This window comes from Lotus japonicus, chromosome 3 (assembly GCF_012489685.1).
Source record: "Lotus japonicus ecotype B-129 chromosome 3, LjGifu_v1.2".
Taxonomy (NCBI): domain Eukaryota; kingdom Viridiplantae; phylum Streptophyta; class Magnoliopsida; order Fabales; family Fabaceae; genus Lotus; species Lotus japonicus.
In genome coordinates, this window is record NC_080043.1 from 52249576 (window position 1) to 52266704 (window position 17129).

At 38.8% G+C, this 17129-nt stretch overlaps 2 protein-coding genes across 2 annotated transcripts; one reads left to right on the plus strand and one right to left on the minus strand.

Moving 5' to 3' along the window:
• Nucleotides 1-515: 515 nt before the first annotated feature.
• LOC130743274 (uncharacterized) lies at nucleotides 516-7703 on the minus strand. Its single transcript, XM_057595447.1, has 13 exons — nucleotides 7221-7703; nucleotides 6963-7075; nucleotides 6816-6872; nucleotides 6631-6726; nucleotides 6459-6529; nucleotides 5207-5249; nucleotides 4414-4494; nucleotides 4277-4336; nucleotides 4018-4068; nucleotides 3681-3778; nucleotides 3532-3580; nucleotides 2009-2053; nucleotides 516-1411 (listed from the first exon to the last, which is right to left on the minus strand). Exons 1-13 carry the CDS (start codon nucleotides 7582-7584, stop codon nucleotides 929-931), a joined length of 1611 nt encoding a protein of 536 aa, XP_057451430.1. The 5' UTR covers nucleotides 7585-7703; the 3' UTR covers nucleotides 516-928.
• Nucleotides 7704-15881: 8178 nt separating this feature from the next.
• LOC130744295 (secreted RxLR effector protein 161-like) lies at nucleotides 15882-16610 on the plus strand. The gene has a single exon (XM_057596481.1). It carries the CDS (start codon nucleotides 15882-15884, stop codon nucleotides 16608-16610), a length of 729 nt encoding a protein of 242 aa, XP_057452464.1.
• Nucleotides 16611-17129: the final 519 nt, after the last annotated feature.

Below are 17129 nucleotides of genomic sequence, written 5' to 3' on the forward strand. Positions count from 1 at the left end.
GTTAATTTACCCGCACCCATACCCGCTACTTTTTGCGGGTAATTACCTATACCCAACCCCATACCCATCTAGCGGGTTTTTACCCTACCCATAGTGGGTATTTTTTATGGGTACCCTATGGGTCCTAAACCCATTGCCATCCCTAACCTTAAGGATGAAGAAGATGAAATTAATTAGTTTCCGTTTTATTTTTAGTTTTTTAAATAATTAATAATCTAATTAATAAAAAAGTTAAGATAAAGATTAAAAAATTATAATTTAAATGAAAAATAAATATAAATTCCACGTCAGCTCATTAAACTGACGTGACCATGCCACATGAGCCACCGAAGCAACCCACATTTGCTCCGGCGAGGGATGAAAACCAAGCATTTGGTAAAGGTTAGAGACCAAAAACTTATTTAAGCCATATATTTATTGAGTCCATTTCCTATAACATGGTGTGGTCTACTTGTATGTCACATGACAATAACAGTGTTAAAGAATGTGTACTGATTCATACATGTTTCCCACGATTGAGAACAAAAATGTTCAGTAAATAACTAAATATACTAGAAAGTCAGTATGTTCAGCAGAGATTGAATTACACAAAATTCCAAAGCTTTTGACTTATAATATAAGGTGACCAATTCACGTCTAGCTTATACATTATGGTACAAGACACTAACAAAATTGAATTTTGGTTTCCAGAGTTCTCTAGTAAAATTGAACATGGAACTCCAAAGAAAAAAGAAATTCAACAAATCATGTACGTGATTCCAATACACTAGAGGGCTGGAGGCTCTTATGCGGGGCAGGGATCCAAATCAAACCTTGGGTCATATGGTGGTAACATTCGGCCTCAAGATAGCATTTTCTGAATGAGCTGATCAAATTATAGTCCCCAACAATTTTCCTGTAATAAACTCTCAGCAATTGGCCTCAAGGTCTAATAAGATTTTATCATCTTTTTGCTCTTTTTCTTTATACCGTTCTCTTTTTCTGCTATGTGCCGAATATCCCCATTTTCCTTTAACTTCTTACTAGAACTTTTCTTAGATGCAGATTTTCTCTTTTTTGTTGAGTTCGAGTGTGTGCTAGGCTCTGCACTAGTGTCAACATCCTTTTTTGTTGAGTTTGAGCGTCTGCTGGGCTCTGCACTAGTGTCAACACCCCGTGGCAACAGTTCTTCTTCATCATCTAACTGCCAATTGCATAACATATCCTGCTCTCCAAACTTTTGTTGTATTGGCTCGCCAGCACCAGGAAGCAAACTATTAAAAGTCACCTCCCCGTTCAACCCCCCTTTACGCTCTATCAAGTTAGGGTCTGGTCTAATTATAGTACCAAGAATGCTCCTTTTCGGTCCTAAGCTCAGAATGATCTTGGGATCTGTCAAAGTAGAGAAAGCCATCGCGAAAGCTGACCTTATCTGCAAAGTGAATACGATTTCCATTTCAGCCACCCTTTGCATGCATAGGAACACAAAAAATAACACACACATAACATGATCACTTTATTAAGGGGTAAGAGGAAAGGATAATGATCTACCCCCCTTCTAACTAATAGGAAACAGGACAATGAGCTGGATCAATATAAATTAGAAGCAAACCCTACGACACAAATTTTCAAGCAGTAAATTTCAAATATTTGCCCCTGCAGAGGCAATTAGAAAAAATATGCTTTATTTAGATGGAAGGTGTGATATATGATGGGAATGAATAAATAATGGGGAACTGCAGGAGGATTATAATTATCCTTCCAGAAAAAACGCAGCTTTCAAACTATGACATGTGTGAGCATGATTTCCAGACAATAACAAATTGTCCAAGCAATTAACGTATATATCATAAATATGATATGACACAACTTAATGAACTCTGGAAAACATGCACGGATAGAAAAAGAGGAAACTCAATGGAATAGTTAACTGAAAAACTATCTCACATTGGTTACTCCACACTTCAAGACTTGAGACATTTCTAGAAATATTATTATAGACATTATTTGCTAAGAAAGATAAACAAACCTGGAAATAATTATAGGAGTTCTTCCCGACGTCATTCTCCGGTGCCTAATTCAGCCAGAAGAAAAATCCTAGTCAATCAACTATACTTGTGTTTTGACATAATATGTGCCAATCCACTTCGTATTATACTAATTGCATATTAGTAAAATCATTTAAAGGAGTTTACTGCAGAAAGTAAAGGAGAGTAGTGCCTATATATTCTTCAGTGCACTATAAATTCTGTTTCTTAACATTTTTGTAGCCTTACCCTTGACTTCAAATTTTAATATATTACCTCATACAATAGTAAGCAATTGCTCCAAGGAACTTTGGAATGGAAATGGTAACCTAAAATATTCTTTACTCCTAAAAGAGGAGTGCTATCAATACACTCTCACACACTCTCTATGATTGGTCTATGATGAGAACCCACCCAAAAGCCCTGATAACTTAAGGCCCAAGATAGTCCAATTATATTCTAGAAGGGGCAAGAAGGGAATTAGTGAGAATTCCCACTAGTGTTCTCTTAGTGCTGACGTGTAGGAGAGAGAGAAAGGTGAGGAATCTGGCTAAAACAGAATGGTCAGAGAATGAGTAGGTAGGCAAGATCAGTATTGGAAAATTGGAGGCTAGCAGCTATTAGAAATTGGGAGGCCTATACTCAACCACAAAAGCTAGCTCAAGAGTTGAGGTTTGCACAACCCTTATTAAGGCTATCTATGCTCTATCTCTAGCCAATGTGAGACTTCTAACACATCCCCTCACGTCCAGGACTGAACAACCTGGAACGTGGGATCAACAATAACGGGTGCCCCAAATATGGGAAGTCTCCACAACAAACAACAAATGGATCTAGGATAGGCTCTGATACCATATTAGAAATTGGGAGGCCTATACTCAACCACAAAAGCTAGCTCAAGAGTTGAGGTTTGCACAACCCTTATAAAGGCTATCTATGCTCTATCTCTAGCCAATGTGAGACTTCTAACAGCAGCATCCTCGAAATTGCTGGAACCTTTTCTTTTCCCTTTTATCTTTTCTTTCTCAGTTTTCTCTGTATTTTCCCTAAAACCTGGGCTGAGATTTCTTAGTGATTCAGGATTCAGTAATATAATCCTATCTTTCTCTGTTTTTCCTTGCTTCTGTGAGTTGGGTTTTATCAGTCTATTTTGAAAATAGTCAACATATGCCTCAATTATTAAAAAATGTGATGACTTTTAAAACAATAAACCAATCACAAGAAAGTGTGTTACAAGAATGTGTTGCTAGCATTTCACCTACTGGAAAGCAGAGGGACCAAGCAAAGGGCAACAAAGTATGGCTAATGGAAGATTATAAAATATCCTCAGACATATATAGAGAAATCTGAACAAGAGATCCAAAGAAGACCAATAATACAATAAAGCAGTCGTCTAAACAGAATACCCCCCCCCCCCCAAAAAAAAATCCTGGTCTCAAATAAAAGTTAAGTTATGAAAAGTCTATCTTTAAAATGGTCCACATCTTTACTTTATGAAAGCAAAAGACAGTTCTTTCAAGCAAACCTGTGGATCCTCAATGCCGATAAGAAATGGTCGTCCTTTGTTGGCAAACCTAAGATATGACAAGGGGAAAATTAATAACTTTCACAATTGTTTATCCAGATTAATTAAAAATGACATTTCTTGACAAATATATCCAATTTCTTTCTTACCCTTTACTACTCTTTCGGAAAAAGGTGCCTGCCCCATTACAAGAGACACCAACATCTGCTGTGTTCAATTTGCGTCCATAGAAATCAAAAAAATGCACCTGAGATCGAGATATATATAAATAAGAATGATAATTTTGGGAATATTTCTCACTTTACAACCCAGAAAGGAAACATTGTCCAAATAAAGGCTTGCAGTATAGGATTATACCACATGTTTCTATTTTCATAATATTAGAAATAATAAAAATAAAATAACATGCCAATCATGGAATAAGTCCCCTCTAACTGCCTGGCACCCAAAAAACAAATACAGAACTGCTGTTCAGAAGATACGCACCAAAAGGAGCCCCAAGTTGTGTTCCGCTGAAACTTGACTCTGACGGAGATTCTGAAACATATAATGGTCACGAACTTAGAGATATCATAGGTAAAAAGAAGTGCACTGAACTTAATGCAATGCCAAATATGTAACATTAGGGGGTGGGAAATGATTTTCATGATTTATTTTCATAATATTGAGGTGGATCATATGTCAAATATGATGAAGGCGAGAGAGCAAACAGTGAACTTTAAAAGCATATTTAAGAACCACTAACCCGCAACATTGCCATCAACATGGCAAGGAGAGCATAAGAACCAATCCCACCAGAATACACCTGCATAGGGCATACTTTATAAGAAATTTCCATTAGGAAGATCAGAATCAGATAAAACATTTAAGAAAAACTCATACCTCATTAAGTTCTCTTTGTTGCAAAAATACTTTCAAAATCAAACACAATGGTCGTAGTGGCGGCCACTTAGCTACTGCTTCCTGCATATTCAAGGGTTCAACCATGAAGAATATACATAATGTTTCTAATATTTGCTGTTTTGTTTCCATTTATATAACTCCTTAAATAGAAAAAAATATATTTGAGAGTGCATGGAGTTCTAAAATGTCTTTCAGTGGCCTCCTTCGGCACGACTACTTAAGGAATTTTACTTTTGGAGGTATTGTAGATATTTCAACTGTGCAGAGCAGAAACAGTAACATTTTGACCACAAGGGCTCACACTCCATAACTGATTTAAATCAATTTGAAGTTATAATGCAATAATTAAGCAACTTCAAATATGTTAGTAAAATATGAGCGCCTCAGATATAAGTACCCGTAGAAGCTATTGATTTGATCATACGCCTATGGAGAATGATGTAACGTGTCATTATATGCTTGAAGGATGTTGTATTTTATATGATTATGTATCAAATTACCTTATTATCAGCTTGAATAAAAATCATATAATTCATAATATAGTTTAGACTGCACATTTGTATAAGAATATCATACAATTAATTGCATCCATTTCTCATTAATAAGAGTATTTAAAAAAAAAACTAATTATATAAATATATGTTCAAATTTCCACATTTGTTCAACATTTTGTAATAACTCTTCATATATTGTGCAAATAATATATTCAATGCTCTACATCGAATCTAAAATCCTAATATCTTAAACAAGTAGTGAAAAAATTAGAACAAACCTGAATATACTCAGCAGCTTTGGGTCCATTGTCTATATCAAAACTGAAACAAAGCACCCACAATGGATCAGCAACATTGATTCAGTGAAAGAAAAAGTTACATAATAGCCCTAACTGTGCAGATGTGCGACAACCACTTATCTATAAAGTATATGATAGAAAGAACAAAAACATAGTATTATTGAAATTATTCATATTATTGATTTCAGAAAATTCTTATTCCAGATCCAAGCTCCTATAAAAGACTACTCAGTCACCAAAAACCCAATATTCTCTACACCACATCCCCCACTCCACTACGCCCCTATGATGATAGGTGACCTACCTAACTTGGCCAGCTCAGAACATCCACATGTGTATCCCTCACACACACCTAGCGCTACATCTTCCACCATCGCCAGGCACCACCCCTACCTAGTATACACTCCACTGCTTCTCGTCACCCTCCAGCTCTGCTTTCACACCATTGTTTTTTTTTTTTGAACGCACACCATTGTTGCCACCACCTAATAGAAGTGTAATAATGTCATTTGCATGTAATTTGTCATGAACCAACAATCACAAACACTTAAGTTGTCGTGTGAAAACACATAAATGTTATAAATATAGCCCCCTCACGTAAGAGTCCATTGGGCTTGAAGCGTGGCAATGCACAGGCTCATCTAACATGTCCTGAACTTGAAATTCATTTTTTTATTAAATAACGGGGGTAACAAAGATCGAACTCTAGACCACTTTGGTCACATAAAGGCTCTGATACCAAGTCATGAACCAACTATCCCAAAATCTAAAACTATTGGATGAAGAAACAAATGGTTGTATATTATGTTTCTAACACGCTCACTCACATAAGAGCCCATTAGGCTTGGGGTGTGGACAATGCATGTGCCAACCTATCTTGTGCTTAAATTCAGTAGGTGGGGCAACAAAGATCATACTCTACAGTCTACACCACTCAAGTCATATAAGCTCTGATACCATGTACCCCAAAGTAACGCTTAAGTTGTTGGATAAACATTAACAGTTTTATACTATATTTCTAACATAATTAATATTGTATGGCGCATCAAACATTAGATAGTATAAGAGCTTATAACACTCATATATGCAACTCTACTATCTTGTTTTTCCTTATGAGAGCTTGGTTACCAAATGAACATTGAGCAGAAAACAACCAAGGAGAAAAATGGTGAAAAGAATCTAGCAGTGCAATAGAGTTTTAAGATCCAAAATCAAAAAGGAAATGTTGAACCTGATATCAAATGCAACACCACTCCTCTTCTCAACAAATTTAATAATTGGCACGCGAGCTTTTCCAATGACCTGCGGAAGATTCACAAGCAACCGGATAGTTAAAATTTTGCACACCCTAATAACACTTTCATGGAAACAAAAACACTGATATTTGAGTAACCAAAGCAGACCTGTATCTTTTTAGCTATGCCCCTTTGTGACAATGATCTAGAAATTGCATTCAAACCCATTTGCGGGTTTGGTAAGCCTGCTTTCAGAATCACAACCTGTAGAAAAAGGATTTGACAATGTATTAATCAGCCACATGCACTAGTTCATAAGGAAGGTTTACCATCACAATATCAATTGAACTCACATCAATATCACTAGTCGGAAGATACAGCCCTGTCCTGAAAGACCCAAAAACTTCAACCTGAAAGCAACGACAATGTCCCTTCATTGAAACATAAAACACTACAAATAACAAGATTAAAAGGATGCAATAGCTAAATGTCCTATATACCTGGCAATGAGGCCATATATGTTTTATGACATCAGAAACAGATGCTATTGCCATGTCGCGTGCAGCTTTCTCTTCTGGAGTAGGTGACAAAAACTCACAAAAATCCACTATCTCTGTACACCAAGCATCACAGAACAAATTACAAAACAAACACCTACTGTAATAACAATCAAGCCTTTTCCCACTAAGTAGAGTCAGCAACATAAATCAAATGACACCATAATGATAAGTAGTAACTCAATCAGTTCAGTGCAGTACCTTTATGCAGCTGAAGCATGGGGCTCCTGAATTTGCAATCCCCGCGAAACCAATTGCTCTCGAGCGTCGGCTTAGGGGCAAGAGCTGGTGTCTTAGGCTCAGATAGCGTGACCGGCTCGGGGAGGGGGTCTCGGCCGGGGGAATCTTCGCCGGCGACATCGAGGGAGAAGAAATCGGGGGCGGCGGAATCGGGCGAAGCGCAATGGACGGTGGAGAGGGAAATTTCGCTGCGGAAAACTGAGAGTGGTTCGTGGTGGTCGGAAGGTGGAGATTTATCGACGGCGGCGGTGGAGGAGGAAAGTGGAGGGAGAGTTTCGTAGAGGAAGGTTTCGGGAATCGGCGGGAGCTCCTGCTCTTCCCCCATTGAAAAACCAGAGGGTAGAACAGGGATAGAGGAGGGTAATACACTAATACAAGATTTTTGGGACTAAAATTAGGGTTAGGGTTTATCACGCGAGTGTCGAATCTGAGGAATTTTGAGTTACAGTCATAAACTGAGAGAGATAGTAGATATTCGATTCTTCTTCTTTTCCTTTTTCGTCCCTGATGTGTCCACTGCCTTCAACTTAGTCCCTAAATTTTAAAAATGTCATCTGCGGTCCCTGAATGTGGCAAAACTCATTCACGTTAGTCCCTGGGTTAAAAAAAGTTGACGGACGTTAACGGAAGTAGTGATGTGGATTTTTTTTTCCATTCTGGAGTGCTGACGTGGAAATTACTTACTTTCCCCCCAAAAATGAAACTCTCAGGACACATGTCATATGCTGATTGGTTCAAATAGTGGTCAAATTGGTCCCTTCTCAATCTTCATCTTCTTCCTCCCAACCCAACCTTGAAAATCAGAAACCCAACACCATTGAAGCCCCACCAACCACCACTTCCACCACCCCCACCGAAACCCTCTTCCACCAACGCCAACCTTCCTCAACCTGTATCTTCTTCCACCAAATTAGATCTCAGATTCGCAGGTTAAGGGTATTGTCGTTGGCGAACTTGGTGGAAGATGTTAATTGCTTATTTGCCTGCAAAATATTTACAGCATACCATTCCCTTTACCATTGGGCTAGCATTAATAAGAAAGATAGTTTTTGCTCCAGAAAAACCCACAAAATACCCACATCAACCGATTGGGCCAAAGGATCCATGACACACTTGCAGAGGGAAGAGAGATCGTGAAATCTGAGAGAGGAAGCAATCGGAGGTGAGGAACAGGGAGACGGAGATAGAAGGAGAGCGACTACGTACCGGCGAGGAATGAAGGTGATGAGCGTGTGGGCCCTGGCGATGGGGCAAGGGCTCTGGCGCGGAGGTTTGAAGGTGACAGCGGTGAGGGTTGGGTTCCGATGAAGGTAGTTGTTGACAGATGGAGGTTTGGGCTCTCTTCCATCTTTTCCCCTGGCTGAGATTTGGTGTTGTAAATTGTGATGGCTTGTTGTGAGGGTGGAAGGCTTTGGTGGTTCAGTTCAGTGACAGGGTTGAGGTCATAGGTTGAGGAGAAAGATTGATTTCACAGTGGCTATGGTTGAGAGTGTGGGGCTTGTAGGAAGCGTATAATGGTGTGAAGAAATTGGCTCAGTATTTTTTCTTTATGGGTTCATGGAAGCTGTCATTTAATGGAGGAAGGAGATGGCGGTGGTGCTGTTTTTTATGTGTTAGTGAAGGTGGTGTTTGGTCATGGCTATGGAGGGAAATGGAGAAGTTTCATGGTGGTTTGAAGGTGAGGAATGGTACTGTCATGCCTTTTGATGGTGGAAGAAGACAAAAAGAAGGAGGGTGTTCGTGAAGCTCCTTTGCACTGTGTTGAATCCCCTCATTTATGCTAATTTCCTCTTGCTTTTGATTTGATCCCCAGCAAAATTTCTTGAGCATTGTATCATTGCTTGATATATGGGATTTTTGCTGCTTATGGTATGACTTAGGGAGTTTGCAATTCGTTTGTGTTAACATAAATATATTGGCTAGGAATGCATAACCCAGCAATCTGACTCTCGTTTCCTTTGTTTTGCGTCTTTAACTTTTCTTTTCTATTTTTTTTTTCCCTATTTTGTGATTGCAACACATTCTTGAGCCTTGTGTTTGGAGTGTTGGCACAGAGCAAAATTTCCATTATTGTTAAAACTTGTTAAGCTCAAATTGCCATTATAGAGGCTGTTTGCAGATTCTCAGATATGGTGGAAGAAGAGGAAGGCTGAGGGAGGTTGGTGTTGGTGGAAGAGAGTTTCAGTGGTGGTGGTGGTGGTGTTGGGTGAGAGGGGGATTTGGTGGTGGTGGTGGTTGTTGGTGTGGCTTCAATGGTGTTGATTTTCTGATTTTTGAAGGTTGGGTTGGGAGGAAGAAGATGAAGGTTGGGGAAGGACCAATTTTACTACCATTTGAGCCCTGAGAGTTTCAGTTTCGGGAAAAAAAAAGTAATTTCCATGTCAGCGCTCCATAATAGAAAAAAAAAATCCACATCAATACTTCTGTTAATGTCCATCAACTTTTTTTAACCCACGGACTAACGTGAATGAGTTTTGCCACATCCAAGGACCGCGGGCGACATTTTTAAAGTTTAGGGACTAAGTTGAAGGCGGTGGACACATTCAGGGACGAACTTGGCTATTTACCCGTGATTTATTCAATTAAACTCTCAGGAAACATCATGGTCCAAGAGTGGGATAGCTAGGGGTGAGAATAGGTCAGACCGTTTGTAGGGGTCTATGGCCTAGCCTACCACAGGTCCAGGTTAGGCCAGACCAAATTGATAGATAGGCAAGGTTAGGCTTTTTGAAAAGCGTGTTTAGTTAAACAGGTTAGGCTCAGGTCATTCAACAAGCTTTGTAACCCTTATAGGCTAGCTTATTTAAGTAAATGTGATTAGTATTTTTCTGATACATTGTAAATATGATTATTATAAATATATTTTACCATTGATGATGTCTATATATTAGATATTTATCATAAGATCTTGATATTATATACTTATTGACATTTTTATATGTTTAAGCGCGCAAATTGATTTATATAATAATTCGAAGTTATAAGTCTGTTTAGAAATAGATATATGACTTATTTAAATACCTTAATATGAAGTGTAATCTAACCTGTTAGCTTATAAGTTTAATAACTTCTTTACATATAAGTTTGTTAGCAAACGTAAAACTCTTGTTGTGAAACATACCTTTATATAGGCTACCAGGTCAAGCCAGACTTTCTGGAAGGTCAGATCAGCTTAAAAAAAGCCTTTGACAGACCATAGGCCAGACTCAGGCCTTAAAATTTTTAAACAGGCTAGGCCTATTTATGCAAAGCCTACCTGGGCCCAACCTATTCCCACCCCTAGGGAAAGCACCTGAAGAAGCTTCTTCCACCTTAACAAAAGTGAAATAAAAAACATCAAAACTCGAAGTCAAAGCAAAACAATCATTAATGATAGATGCAACATAGAAACCCCCCCACCCCCCCTCCCTTGGGCGGCGCGCTTCCAACTTGTGCATAATTTCAGACAATCAGTTTTCAAACAGCCACACTGAAAAAAACCCAAGCTTAGAGGCCAAACCAAGAGCCCAACGAAAAGCAAGGGCTTCCACCACCCCCGGGGATAAGGCCTCCACCGGGTTTGAAGTCGTTGTTGCAAGGATTTCGAGCAATCATTCCAAAACCAAAAAATTTAGAGTTGGAGACCGAAGCATCAAAATTGAGCTTGTAAATACCACGATCGTGTTAAATTCAAACGCATCATAACGTTTTTAAAATCTTATTTTGATCATAACAATTTTATAGTAGAAGTTTCATTGAATATTTAACTACTGATAACGTTCTCAATTTCAGGAGAAATTCGGACATATGTCACACGCTTCAACGTTCTATCAATTCTTAAAAAGATATCTATCTCAGAAACTAGAAGGAACTCTGTCTTTACAGAACCGTTCTGTAAGTGGTCGCGTAGTTTGAAGACTCTGACCGTTTCAACGCCACGTCATCAGTCAGATATATCAAGACAAATTTTGAGCGCCAAAGTTTTAGTTTGATTTCAACCGGCTGTCCTACATTCAAATCCAATGACAACCATTTGAGTTTCATTCAAACTGAATCACATGAAGACAAGTTTGCTTTAGCAAAAGGCACGCTGACCAACGAGGAAAAGTTCAAGCTGTCAACATCAAATTGCCAAATTTTCTCTTGTCTGAAAAGTAGCCCAAAGTGTATCACCACCTACTAGCTGACAAACATCACCTTTTGAGCTAAAGGATAGACTTGCTTCAGAAATAACATTTAATGAAGCTACCAACCAAGCCTTTTGAATCAACGACCCGATATCATTTCTCAACGGCTATCTCAACGGTTGGATATTGTCTCACAATGGCTACAACACTAGCAAGCACGTATTTAAGACATTCTTGAAGATCTGAAGGAACAAGAATTAATTCTGAGAATACAAGCTTTCAAGCATTCATTTTCAAAACTTCTCTACAGCATTCAAAGCTCAAGCAGATATTCCCAAGTGTCAAACACAAGCCATTAAATTCTGCTCAGTGAAAGAGAAAACCTCGTACCTTAAAAGAGTCATATCTCTTTATTCTCTTTACACTCCCGTAGTAACTCTTAAGTGATCCAATAGTCAGATCTGAACCCAAACACTTAGAGTTTCAGTGCTATAAAGTCTCTACCCTTGCTCTTGAAAGAAGAGAATCTTCGTAGAGTGATTTAAATCTTTGTAAGATTTTGGAGAAGTCCGGTACAATACTTATAGGAGGAGTCCTGCAGAATACTTGGAGAAGTCCGTGATAATACTTGGAGAAGTCTTGTCTAATACTTGTATTGGAGAAGTCCTTGATACTTGCTAGTGAAAATCTTGGTGGTGGCCAAGTACTGGACGTAGCCCAATTGTTTGGGGTGAACCAGTATAAATCTCTGTGTGCTGATCGTTCTGTTCTATTTACTGTTTTACTTCCGCTGCACTAAACAATTTGTGAAAAGTCACACTTAAACATTTTTACCAAAGAACTAATATTCTTTTCATAAAACAAAGTTTTAAAAAGTAATTTTCAAGAACACAATTCAAACCCCCCTTTCTTGTGTTACTTATTTGCAACTCAATTGGTATCAGAACTTAGTCTCTAGAAACTAACATCTTAAACAGGTGTAGAGTAAAGATCCATGGCAGAAGATCTAGCAATAGCTACGGGCTCATCCACCAACAAGCCTCCGTTCTTTGATGGAACTGAGTATCCTTATTGGAAAACTCACATGCAACTATTCATTGAGTCCACAAACTACAAGCTTTGGGACATCATTGTAAATGGCAACATCGTCCATAAAGATGATGTTGGAGAACCTATAAAGAAGGATCAACTGACAGAAGCACAACGCAAGGACTATCAACTCAATGCTAGAGCTAAGTTATTCCTACTGTGTGCGTTAAGTAAATCTCAGCTGGATAAGGTTGATGGCTTAGCAACAGCCAAAGAAGTCTGGAAAGCTCTAGGGTTGGCATATGAAGGTACAACGAATGTCAGACAAGCCAAAGTAAGCTTACTCGTGGCTGAATATGAAACTTTCAAGATGAAGGGAAATGAAAGCATTGATGACATGTTTGGAAGATTCCAAACCGTCGTTAATGGGCTCAGAAATCTTGATCGCAAATACGAAAATGTTGATCAAATCACAAAGATTCTAAGATGCCTTCCCAGAAAATGGAGACCCAAGGTCACAGCCATTCAAGAAGCTAAAGATCTCAGCACCTTGAGACTGGAAGACCTCCTTGGATCTCTGAAGGTTCATGAAATAGAGCTGGCTCATGACGAAGGATTGACGAAGCAGAAGAACATTGCATTCAAAGCAAACAGTTCAAAGGCCATCCAAACAAAAGAACAATCTGAAGAAGAAGAATCCTCAGAAGAAATGTCAGATGATGAACAAGCCCTTTTCAACAGAAAGTTCAAAAAGATGTGGATCAAACAACAAAGAGGAAAAGGAACATCAAGGAAGGACAACAAACGAGATTCAAGCATGAAAAAGAAACCGCTCACTCACAAATGTGAAGGTGGCTCAAACTTAGACAAAAGCAACATCACCTGCTTCGAGTGCAAAAAGCCAGGACACATCAAGCCGGACTGTCCAAGACTAGCAAAGAAATCAGGCAAAAAACCCTTCTACAAGAAAAAGAAAGCTCTAGCTGCTGGATGGGATGAATCTGAGGACGGTTCAAAAGATGATGATGAAGACGAAGATGATGATGCACTCTTTGCTCTTATGGCATCTGCAGAAAGCTCAGACGATGAAGATGATGATGAGACCTATTTATCAAAACGAAGGAAACGCCAACAATGGTACCTGGACAGTGGATGCTCGCGTCACATGACGGGAGAAAAGTCTATGTTCCCAAAGATCCAAACTAAAAGAAATGGTGGATCAGTTACCTTTGGAGGAAATCAGAAGGGACTCATTATTGGAGAAGGTAATGTTGGTAAGGAACCTCTTCCTGTGATTAGTAATGTTCTGTTAGTTGAAGGATTAAAACATAATCTACTTAGCATAAGTCAATTATGTGATAGTGGGTTCACTGTTTCCTTTAATAAAGTGAAGTGTAGTGTCACTGATACCGATGACAAGATCATCTTTGAAGCTCAGAGACAAGGGAATCTATATAAGACGAACTTGGAAAACCTAGCAAATCAAAATGTAACATGTCTAGCCTCATCAGAGGACAATACATGGCTTTGGCACAGGAAGCTAGGGCATGCTTCCTTAAGGACCATCACTAAAATCATAAGTAATGACTTAGTACGTGGTCTGCCAAAACTTAATATCAAATCTGATGTTACATGTTCTGCTTGTGTTCAATGCAAACAACATCGTACCTCTTGTCGTGCTAAAAACTTTGTTAGCACCAGCAAACCTCTGGACCTGTTACATATTGTTTGGTCCTACTAGAGTAGCTAGTATTTCTGGAAGAAGATATTGTCTTGTCATAATCGATGACTACACGAGATTTTGTTGGGTGTTCTTCCTAACAAGTAAAGATGAAACCTTTCGAGCATTCAAGATATTCAGCAAAAAAGTTCAGAACGAAAAAGGATACTGCATCACAACCATTCACAGTGATCGAGGAGGAGAATTTGTAAACGAAGAATTTGAAAAATTATGTGAACAAGAAGGCATTACTCATCAATTCTCTGCTCCTAGAACCCCTCAGCAAAACGGAGTTGTTGAACGAAAGAACAGGTCACTTCAAGAAATGGCAAGAACGATGCTAAGCGAAACCTCTCTACCCAAGTACTTTTGGGCTGAAGCTATTGAAACTGCATGCTACATCCAGAACATAATTTCCATGCGACCTTTGTTAAAGAAAACTCCTTATGAGCTATGGCGCGGAAGACGTCCTACCATTTCGTACTTTCATCCTTTTGGGTGCAAATGCTTCATACTCAACACTAAGGACAATGTCGGAAAATTCAACAACAAATCTGATCAAGGTATTCTCTTTGGATACTCTACTCACTCTAAAGCGTACAGAGTTTTCAACTCTAGGACGAAAGCAGTAGAAGAATCCATCAATGTCAAGTTTGATGATCACTCAACCGAATCGACTGATCGTTTAGAAAGAGACTTTCTAAACCTTGACCTATCTGATCAAGATGATGATGGTATCTCCAAAGAAGTTCAACCTTCAGACATCTCACCTGTAGTACAGCCCACTGCTCCACAATCAGAAGCTCAAGAACAGTCTGATCAAATCATGACTTCCAGTGGTATTTCTCTACCAAGGGAGTGGAAGTACAAAGCCGATCATCCACCAGAACAGATTATTAGAAGTGTCTCAGAAAAAGTCAAGACAAGGTCAGCCTTCAGAGAAGAATCCAACAGTGCATTTATTTCAGAGATTGAACCCAAAACTGTAGAAGAAGCCCTACAAGATGAAGGATGGATTCTAGCCATGCAAGAAGAACTGAATCAATTTGAAAGAAGCGAAGTCTGGACACTAGTACCAAACCAAAATGAAAATCAATCATCGGTACCAAGTGGGTTTTTAGAAACAAGATGGATGAAAATGGAAAAGTGACAAGGAACAAAGCAAGACTGGTAGCTCAAGGATACAATCAACAAGAAGGAATTGATTACACAGAAACTTTTGCTCCAGTGGCCAGAATTGAAGCAATTCGTATTCTCCTAGCCTTTGCATGTCAACACTCCATTAAACTATATCAAATGGATGTCAAAAGTGCCTTTCTAAATGGAGTAATAGAAGAAGAAGTCTATGTGAAGCAGCCTCCAGGTTTTGAGGAACCATCTTGCTCCGAGCATGTGTTCAAACTTAAGAAAGCTCTCTATGGTTTAAAACAAGCGCCAAGGGCTTGGTACGATAGTTTAAGCAGTTTTCTCATGAAGAACGGTTTCTCAAGAGGAAATATTGACAACACCTTATTCAGAAAGCAACTGAAAGATGACTACATTCTTGTACAACTGTACGTTGATGACATCATCTTTGGAGCCACTAGTGATAACCTATGCAAGGAATTTTCAACTCTCATGTAAAGTGAATTTGAGATGAGTATGATGGGGGAACTAAAATTCTTTCTTGGTCTCCAAATCAAGCAAGAGAAAGAAAAGATCTACATACATCAAACCAAATATATAAAGGATATGCTCAAGAAATACAACATGCAAAACTCAAATAAAATGAGTACTCCTATGTACCCAAACACTGTTCTAGACAAGAATGATGAAAGCTCACCGGTCGATCCAACATCGTACCGAGGGATGATAGGATCTCTACTGTACCTTACTTCAAGCAGGCCTGACATCATGTTCAGTGTTTGCCTATGTGCCAGATTCCAGGTAAATCCTCAACAATCTCATCTCAGTGCAGTTAAACGAATATTTAGATACCTAATAGATACTGCTAATCTTGGTCTGTTATATGAGAAAGGTAGTGATTTCAGGCTTAGAGGATACTGTGATGTTGATTATGCTGGAGATATAGTAGAACGAAAAAGCACTAGTGGAGGATGTCATTTTCTAGGAAACTGTTTAGTTTCTTGGTCTAGCAAAAGGCAAAGCACCATATCCCTATCCACTGCTGAAGCTGAGTACGTAGCAGCGAGTTCTTGTTGCACTCAACTTCTATGGATCAAGCATCAACTTGAAGACTACAACATTCATGAAAATCACATACCTTTGTTATGTGACAATACAAGTGCTATAAATATTGCGAAAAATCCAGTTCAACACTCAAGAACAAAGCACATTGAGATTAATCATCATTTCATCAGAGATCTAGTTGGGAAAGGACATATTGATATGTCTTATGTTCATACTGAAGATCAACTTGCTGACATTTTGACTAAACCCCTACAGGAAGGCAGATTCTCTGACCTAAGAGAAAGAATCAATATGCAATATGCATGAAATTGAAGGTATAGAAATGCAAGTTTGCTATTTTGCAGGTACCGTTCGGTGAATGAACTAGGTCTAGTTCAAAAGTCATCTCAGAACGAACCGGACCAATTGCATGCATGCTGCATCGTACTATGAATTTACCATTGCTACTGTTCAGCCTTTCTTGAAAATTGATTGTCAAAAGTTCAACGTCATCATTTCCGTGGCACATACTTCAACAGTTCTTTTCTGAAAAGTCACATCACATTCAATGCTCAACAGTTACTCAGTCAGCCTTTATCGCGCGTGCAAGCCCAACTCAATTGTTTAATATTTTCTCTTTTCAAGGAAAACCGCTCTTTGCACTTCCTTCCAAAACCGTCATTCCATATTCCCAATCAACATATCTCTAAAAGATTTTGCAAACTTACTTCACGCTTTCTCATTTGTAAAATACTCTCTCTCTCCTCCAAGAAAAGCAACTTCATTTCTCTGCAAATTTCTCCTCTTCTCAAAAACCTAATGGTCGGAGTTCTTGCAACCGCCTCT

Bases quoted from the DNA above. Each gene is read 5' to 3' on its own strand.
- LOC130743274 (XM_057595447.1), bottom strand. From the start codon at position 7,584: ATGGGGGAAGAGCAGGAGCTCCCGCCGATTCCCGAAACCTTCCTCTAC. The intron at 2,054-3,531 runs GTTTGCTTGAAA...TGGCTGAATTAG, and splicing joins TCGGCATTGAGGATCCACAG to GCACCGGAGAATGACGTCGG. The intron at 1,412-2,008 runs GTTTGTTTATCT...TTCACTTTGCAG, and splicing joins ACTCCTATAATTATTTCCAG to ATAAGGTCAGCTTTCGCGAT.
- LOC130744295 (XM_057596481.1), top strand. From the start codon at position 15,882: ATGAGTACTCCTATGTACCCAAACACTGTTCTAGACAAGAATGATGAA.